Genomic DNA, 8864 nt, shown 5'->3' with positions numbered 1-8864 from the left:
TCCAGCGCGCGACGTTAGGAGCTCAATCCGCCGCCGTTTTAACAGCCCTGTTTGGGAGGAGGGCGTTGGGTGTGTGTGTTGGTGGGGGTGGTGCGCATCGACTCCTTCCTGCCCTTTACCAGCAGCGCAGTCCACCTGTAGCATCCTTTCAGGGGGCGTGGCCGCTCTTCTCCGCGTCATAATAAGCACAGGCGGGTCCGCGCGCCGCCATTGGCCGATGGGGGGAGGCGCTCGTGCGCTGATTGGGCGCCGAGAGGGGGGGAAGGGCAGGAGGAGCGGTGAAGGGAGGGGCAGGAGAACAGCGCTCTCGAGCCTCCGCGCGCCTCACCTCTAATATCTCACATATCAATAATTGAGCGCGCGAGCAGCGACGGAGCCCGCGCTATGCGTTCAGGCGCGCGCCAACTGCACGAGGGCCTCGCGACGGAGTGAGGGAAGAAGAAGAGCAGAGGAGGAAAAAAGGGAAAAAAGTGGAACCCGAGGATCAAAGGATAGAAAAAAGGAAAAAAAGGCAGTCTGAGGAAAGGCTCGAGACAAACTGAAAACAGAATAAAAAACAAACAAACTTTATCTGGACGTCCGAAACGGTGGGAGTTCATTTCTAGCGAGGAAGGAAGGGAAACAAGGAGAGGAGCGTGCGAGATCTGCTGGCGTGCCGCGCGCGGGAGAAGAAGTGAGTTGACAGAAGAGCAGCTCTCTCTCTCGGAGTGGAGACCCTGGGGGCGGTGATGTTAGCCGTGCTGCTGGGCGCCTTGTGGCTGGCGAGTCTCGCGAGCGCGCAGAACGAGACAGAGCCGGTCGTCCTGGAGGGGAAATGTCTGGTGGTCTGCGACTCCAACCCCACCTCGGACCCTACGGGCACCGCGCTGGGCATCTCGGTGCGCTCCGGCAGCGCCAAAGTGGCCTTCTCCGTAGTAAGAAACACCAACCACGAGCCGTCAGAGATGAGCAACCGCACCATGGTCATCTACTTCGACCAGGTGAGGAACTCTGGGCGCGAAAAGGGGAAAATGTTGGGGGTGGTGTTGGGGGGTATCTGTTCCGGAGTCTGGAGAGAAAACATGTCAGAAGAAAGTGGTGTAAGGTTCGGCATGTTCTTCTCCTGGAACCACTGATTAGATCATAAAATCGACATCAGAGTACACCCTTATCAAAAACGATATCTAGTACCAAAATCAGGCTAAGAGCGGTGCTATATAGAACCATTTTCAGCAAAGAACCACACACAACAGGTTCTTCATTGCACTAAAGCTTTCAAATGGCACTTTTAGCTGTCATGGTTCTATATATGACCATTGCCTCCACTAAAGAACCTTTGAAGAGCATGTGTTACAAGTATAGGCTTCATTCACATTGTTCAGGTTTTCATGTCTTTATTATTTTTTTCTTTATTTGTTTAGTTTAGACGTTTAAACTTCAGGAATACAGAGATTCTGCTGTTTATTTAAAAAGCTGTTCAGATTGACGGAGGTTCTGATGTGGAGCTGACCGCGCTGCTGCATCAGCCCTGCTTTTCAGAAACGCTGCTCTTCTCTTCCTCAGGTTCTCGTGAACGTTGGTAGGAGTTTCGACGAGGAGAGGAGCAATTTCTTCGCCCCGCGCAAAGGGATTTACAGCTTTAATTTCCACGTCGTGAAGGTGTACAACCGCCAAACCATCCAGGTCAGTGGGGCTGGTGTGTGCGCCACGCCGTGTGGTCACGGGGGTGTGGAAAGTGTGCGCGAGCCAGTGTGTGTGTTACTGACAGTGTGAGGAGGAGTAGTGCACTTTCACCCCAGTACAAACTAACACTGGAGTAAAGTCAGTAAAGTACGGCTGGTAATTCTGCCGCGATTCACTTCAGCCGTCTGTTACAGAGAGCGAGCCGTGTTCAGAACCGCGGACAGCGCCCCGCCTTAACTTATGAAACCCGAGCCTTTCTGCTCATGTGAGGTGCTTAAACACACGTTTGTTGTCTTCGCGCAGCGAAGTTTTTGTTTTATTTGTTTTTGTTTTTACCTTTGACTCGTCCGTCCTGCTTTCGTGGTCCTGCAGTTGTTATTCGATGCTGAAGCTACCTGCATTATTTCAAGGCAAAAACGCATACACAGTAAAACACACGAAAATCAGCAAATGATACATGTCAATAAGCAAAGGCGAAGGCAAAAACACAGCAAAAAAGAACCAGTTACGAAAAAGTTATTTGCTTTCAGTGAAGGAAAACGCCAACAAAAAAGACTCGTAAGAGTTTCACTTGTTTCAGCTTCTTGCAGACTGAGTGACACCAACCTGCTGTGCGTAACGCATTTACATTTCCTGTTTCAAAAGCAACAGTTACAACCACAAAGTCTCAGAGGGGTAAAGACCACTTTGATCATGCCCACTCTTAAAATATCTGGCTCTTTGGGGAACCATGAGTTCTATACAGAGCCATTTCATGCTTAATGGTTCTTTGAACGCTGAAAAGATTCTTCAGATTAATGGAAAATGTGTCTTTTTGAAAATGGTTCTATATAGCAGCAAAAAAGGTTCTTTTTAGTTACAGACTTGGCTTGAACCCTTTTTGTTGCTGTATAGAACCCTGTTTAAGTACCTCATTATTAACCCTGGAAGTGCACATGAGCAGAAAGGCTCGGATATTAGTAAGTTAAGGTGGGGCGCTGTCCACAGTGCTGAACACGGCTGGTACTTCAAACGTCTAAGAGTGTTCGCGTGTAGGGCTAGAACGCAAAACATTACCCATTACTAATACTAGCCCCCCTCTGTTCACCAACAGCATCTAAATTAGTATAGAAATGGGCTCAGTTACAGTGGGGCTGTTCAGAGTGTTAGAAACCCAGTGAACAGTTGTGCTCGATTATTGTTCTGCTAATGGTCAAATGAAAGAAGCAGGAATATAATATATTAGAAGCAGGTGTATAATATATACAGCCAAGTGCAGAATGCAGAACTACTAGGTGAAGTTTTTGTAAATATACTTTCGCTCAATTACAGAACAAGGTGATAACATTGGGAATTACAGTAATTCCTGTACAATAGAAATGATATTTGTCTACGCTCAGATAGATCTTCTTTCATATGCATAAATCCACATGTTCATTAATGGAAGATTAGGTGTACTGTTGGCTAAAACTAGATTCTGCCGAATTCTTTACTTTCATCACAAAATTAAACCACTGTCTTCGCAAGACTAGCAGAAGTACAGAATTCCAGTAGGGAGCCAGCAGTTAAATACAAATAAGTCTCATGACATCCATAAATAGTGCATTTGACCATATCTGCAACGTATGGATCTCAAGAAACTCTGGGAAATGAGAATTGTGTGCATTGGCCGTAAATATACTTCTTATCTTTTTTTTTTTTTTCAGTGCAATTCTGTGAACATCTGGCCATTTGTAACAGTGTTTTATCAGATGTGAGTGGTGGGTTCAAATGCAGCACTTCAAGGACAAGTCCTCAATAGGATTTCTTATGCATTCGGGTGCTGTATACTATTTAAAAAAAAAAGGTTTATAACAGGCCCATGTGAGTGAAGGCTCTGACTGCAGTCATGTGAACATTAAAATCCCTTTTGCCTTCTAAATGGTTACTTGGAATTCACAGAGGGTGCTTTGAAGTCTGAGAAACCATGTCAGAGACAAGATTGTATAATGAGATGAGCGAAATAAAATCATGAATGTTGCTAACTCTTTCAGTCTTTATGTAAGAAGAAGTGTGAAATGCAAACGGTAATGGAGCACAAGCAAAGGCATATGGTAAGATGCATAATGCAAGAACACAGTGATGATTGCGCTATAATCCTCTTATAATAAGATGATGGTATATAACAAATTATTGAAAGCTCTAATAGCTTCCAGTAATTTGTTATATATATCATACTCTTCAAATTGCACAAAATAAAGGGTGCAAATCCTACATCATGCAACCAACATGCTGAAAAGCTTGAGAGGTATAGATAGTATGCCTCTATTGTGGCCTTGCTGTAATTCAGACTGTTAATCAATAGTAATGACACAATAATAACATTGTAGTGATATAGTGATGTATATGATATATAAACCCTCTCTTGGGTCTAAAGAATGCGTAATGCCAGATAGCACCGTCCTCTCACAAAAGCTTCAGGGTGCACCTCAGCTTTCCTGGACAGAAGGTGTAAAGGCCTGAATGGCGGTGTCTGCATTGCCGGAGAATGTATTCCATTTTTCATATTCCAGTCATTTGCACTGATTTAGGTGTCCTCTTAGAATTCAGCAAGCTCTACAGGCCCTGCTCAATCAGGTTAAGTAGCTCCGGTTTCACATAGACAGAAATTTGTATTCCTTTTCTACATTATATCTTCAGTAATAATGCACTGAAACAGAACATTTTAGTATATTGTTATGGCGCATACCTGGTCTGAAATAGGAAAATATCATAACATAAATAGAAATGTAGCACTATTGTACCGCATATATTAAATCTATCCACACAGACAGCTTCCATTAGGCTTAGGCTAAGATTTAAGAAAAAAGAATGTAAGCCGACCTTTATGCCCTCAGAAAGCTTAATGTAGAAAAATTCTTGAAACTTCTCTACTGAACATTGTTCTTCCTAAGTCTCTGAATGTGACAGTGGGTAATTAGGGAAATTGTGCTCTCTGACTCTCAGTATCTGACTGTGTGAATGGAGACGTACCAATCGGGAAAGAAAGAGAAGCACTCTTGTTTTCTCTTGAACCTGGCATAAGTCATTATGTCTGTAAGACGGGAGAAAGAGAAGCATGTGACTGGGTGGCATTTTTGGTGGTGTTTAAAGGGTGTGGTGGGGTGGTGATGGTGGTGGGAAGGGGGTGTCTGTTGGGTCTTTTGTCAGCGCGCTGCTGGCTGTTATCTGGACCGGAAGCTGTGTGTCAGAATCTGTCTGTTCTGCCAACAGCTGCATTAAACTGAGGGTGGAGACCCATTCAGTCGGCTTTCTATCCATATTCTCTCTCCTAATTGGGTGCTTTAGCATTAATGAAGTGGCTTGAATAGACCTGACACCATGGTCCGACCGCTTTCTCCATTTGCTCTGCCATGTAATTGCGGCTGATGAGGGCGACTGGGCGCATGTCTGGGCCTGAAATTTTAAGACAGTCCATTTTTCTCTGGAGAGAACAAGTCACTCAGAAAAACTCTTTGTGCCACGCATGTCTTTTAACGCTGCTATTATTCTACACCCCATTTGCTAAGCTTTCACAGTGCTGATCTATTAACACATCACTGTGGTACGAGGCATTGGACAGAGTTGTTGGGTATTTTGTCTCATATTTTGTCACCTGTCTTTTGGCTCTGTTGTGTGTAAATGTGTGTTCATGTGTGTGTAATTCCCAGGCTTGGCAGTGGCAGTTCACCTCTGTTTGTACTGCACACAGACTGAACATCTATCAAATGCCAGTTTCCTCCCTTTCTGAAAGTATCCAAAGAGTCTGGCACAGAATACAGCCACAAACAAAGCGTGTCAGTCCTCACTCAGGCCCATAAAGATGGTGAACAGCTTTAACACTCAAGGAAACAATAGGTTGTGATAGTCAAGCATTCGCCAGCATTAGAAATAAATAGAGTGATTCTGAATTCTGAAAGAAGAGGTGATAGAAGGCCAGCTGGTCTCCTAATGCCTGGACCTCTACAGTAAAGTGTATCATATCACCTTGAACTGCAGTATTCATTTGAAGCGTTTGTGTCAGAACTTATGCCTCGTTGCTTTTATGGTAGTTTATATATGGAAAAGAAAAGAGACTTTTCACATCTTATTTTTCTTTAAGAAGAGGATGAAGAGAAAAGTAGAAAGAAAAAAATGTTTGTGAGTGTAGGTGTGTCTTTATATAAGCCATTTGTCTATTTCAACATTTCTATTCCTATTATTCAGTAAATACATGGAAACCAATGCGAGATGTTTGAGATGATATGTAATTTAATAATATGAGTCAAATTATATTTATATGTAGGGTCTCTGTAAGACCAAAGCCTCATATCACATTATAGGAGAAGGAAAAAAAAACATTATGTTTCTGTACATTAATGAAACAGTATTTTGGACCATTTCTACTGGTTCATTCAAAAAAAATTTATATCATCACTGTCCAAAGAAAAACATATATGTCAATTTTGCGATTTCCACTTTTCTACATCATTTAAACACAGCAGCTGTTCTTTACACTGTGTGAAAATTTCATGATGAATGGACCAATAAAATGCACCAGAATTGCTTAGGAAAAAAATCTCTTTCCATAGACTTACATTAAAAGTAAAGAATGTTTTTGCCTTCACCTGTAAAGTTACTATTTTGGAGATACTTATTTTTCTTTCGACAGTGACAATACACAGTTGTGTGCGAAGATTTGAGCATCCCTCGTCAAACATCTTGTCTAACTTATTTTCTAAGTGAAATAAATTGAACACATCCTTTACAGAGAACACACTACTGCAAATTTTAATGTCAATTTAACATAAAATATAAAACAACGACAAAAGCAAAAGTTAAGGCATATTTTACATGTTATGTTTTTTTTCAGATATGTTAAACTCAGCAAATAAACAGAAATGTGCATTCCAATTTCCTGAAAAATGTGACATTTATTTGTGTTTTCAGTAGAGAATGTGTTATATTCATTTAGAAAATCAATAAAACATCATTTTAATGGGAAAGGTTTCAAACTTTTACATAAGACTATATATACACATAAAAGTCAAAAGTTTGGACACATCTGACTGAATATTTGATGTGATAAGTGATGATGATGATGATGAATATGCATTTCACAATGAAATATACATGTTACTCTAATAGCTTATGCTTAAATACAAAATAAATTTGCTTAGAGGACAAATACTAAACATTAAAGTTGATGCGAAATTGTCTCCAAAACAAAAAGTGGCAATATGTCACACAATGATATGCAAATTATATATATATATATATATATATATATATATATATGTCCCAACAAGTGGTGGCTCCTCACATACGCCGAAAATGCTTGATGCAGAAAACTGCATCAAGACAAATTAGACAGTTTAACTCTTTTAGCCACTGTACAATTCTGTGTTATGACATAGTTCTAATGTGTTCATTACTATCTTAAAAAGTGGAAAACAGTTAAAATAAAGAAAATCCTTCGATGAGTTGTGTCCAAACTTTTGACTGGATGATCAGCTGACAGGTTTGTTTATCTCAATGGATTAACAACCTGCATTTGTGTTGCAGGTGAGCCTCATGCACAACGGGTGGCCAGTGATTTCGGCCTTTGCCGGGGATCAGGACGTGACGCGCGAGGCTGCCAGTAACGGTGTTCTGATCCAAATGGAGAAAGGTGACCGCGCCTACCTCAAGCTGGAGCGGGGCAACCTGATGGGCGGCTGGAAATACTCCACCTTCTCTGGCTTCCTCGTCTTCCCCCTGTAGAGGAGGGGCTTGCCACGGAGGGACTAATGCTCTTCAGCTCGCCGGCCTGGGGGAGGACTGTGGAGAATGAGAGAGAGAGTGAGTGAGAGAGTGGATGACAGAGAGCGTATGTGTGAGAAAGAGAGAGATAGAGTTTAAAATTAAAAATTAGAAGGAATTGGCATGGCAGGCTCTCCAACACACTCACTCGCTCTGCTGCTTGACTACAGCTCTGGACAGCCAAAACTTTTTTTATTACCCTTATGATTATGATAATTAATGATTAACAAACAAACTACAGAGGCTATTGCCCCCCCCACGCACATATCATCCACACCTTCATCTGCTTTAAGGAATGTCCATCATCACCGAACCGCAACCTCCATCTCTCCCCTGACCATCCACCCTCATTAACTCACATTAACGCTTAGCCCTACTCGGTGTACGTTCTCTCCATGAACATTACTGATCTCACGCACTCTTCCCTTCAGTCCTAATGGTTAATTTTACTCACTCTGTTGCATCTCTCCGGCCCGTCCTCTCCTCTCACAGTGGGGTGGGGGGCACCCTTTGCTCTTTCATGACTGGAGGATCTCCAAATCTCCTCAAAGAGACTCTTGCTGTATACCAGATATATATAGATATATAAAAAACTTCAAATTTCTATATGATATACTCTATGACTAACTGAATCTGGTTGACTATCTGTATTTCCGTATTTCAGTGTTAATACTTAGTGATTGTGTGTGTGGATCATGAGGCTGCAGCCCAGCTACCGATGCTTCTTGTTTTTGTTTTGGTCAAAAAAAAAATGTGGCTACACTGAACCTATATCAGAATTACTATAAAGGAATTTTATTATCATTGACTGTAAGATATATGTGAATATTAAGCAGGCAAAACTCCTCCCTTTTACTCATCAATCAGTTGATTTAATGATTGTTTATTTTTTATTTGCTTTGATCCAATAAAAATTAAATGGTCATTTTTATTTTTCTTAATCTGATTCTCGGCCTTGAAATGTGATGCAGCTGTTGGCTTAAAGAACTAAATACTCACACAATCCACATGCTATGGAGTGTGTATGTTTGTGTGTGTGTGTGTGTGTGTACACGTGTGTTGCGGGGGTATACAATAACATTCATTTAGGTGTCAGCATGCTTATTTAGAATGTGTGTGTGTGTGTGTGTGTGTGTGTATGTGTGTGTGTGTGTGTGTGTGTGTGAGACAGTGACTTGTTCATTGTCAGTGGCAGATCTCTATTCCCAGTGACATGAATTTCTCTGGCTGGTCTCTCTCTGTGTCTCTCTCGCTCTCTCTCCAGCAGGTGATAGGGGGCTTTTCTCCTGTCTCTCTGCTGCATTCAAGACTTTAATGAGCTCCTAGGGGGAAAATAATGCTTGCATAATAAGCAAACTCCAGTGTTTATGCACAAAATCAAATTGTGTTCATCTTTTCTGCTATTTTCCTTTCTTCACCCTGTT

At 41.9% G+C, this 8864-nt stretch overlaps 1 protein-coding gene across 1 annotated transcript; it reads left to right on the top strand.

Annotated features, from left to right (window-relative positions):
- The first annotated feature begins 359 nt into the window (after positions 1-359).
- Positions 360-8454, top strand: cbln1 (cerebellin 1 precursor). The gene is made up of 3 exons (XM_036585597.1): positions 360-980; positions 1543-1662; positions 7204-8454. Exons 1-3 carry the CDS (start codon positions 729-731, stop codon positions 7399-7401), a joined length of 570 nt encoding a protein of 189 aa, XP_036441490.1. The 5' UTR covers positions 360-728; the 3' UTR covers positions 7402-8454.
- Positions 8455-8864: the final 410 nt, after the last annotated feature.

Source organism: Colossoma macropomum, unplaced genomic scaffold (assembly GCF_904425465.1).
Source record: "Colossoma macropomum unplaced genomic scaffold, Colossoma_macropomum, whole genome shotgun sequence".
Taxonomy (NCBI): Eukaryota; Metazoa; Chordata; class Actinopteri; order Characiformes; family Serrasalmidae; genus Colossoma; species Colossoma macropomum.
This window is presented reverse-complemented; position numbering and strand designations above follow the sequence as displayed.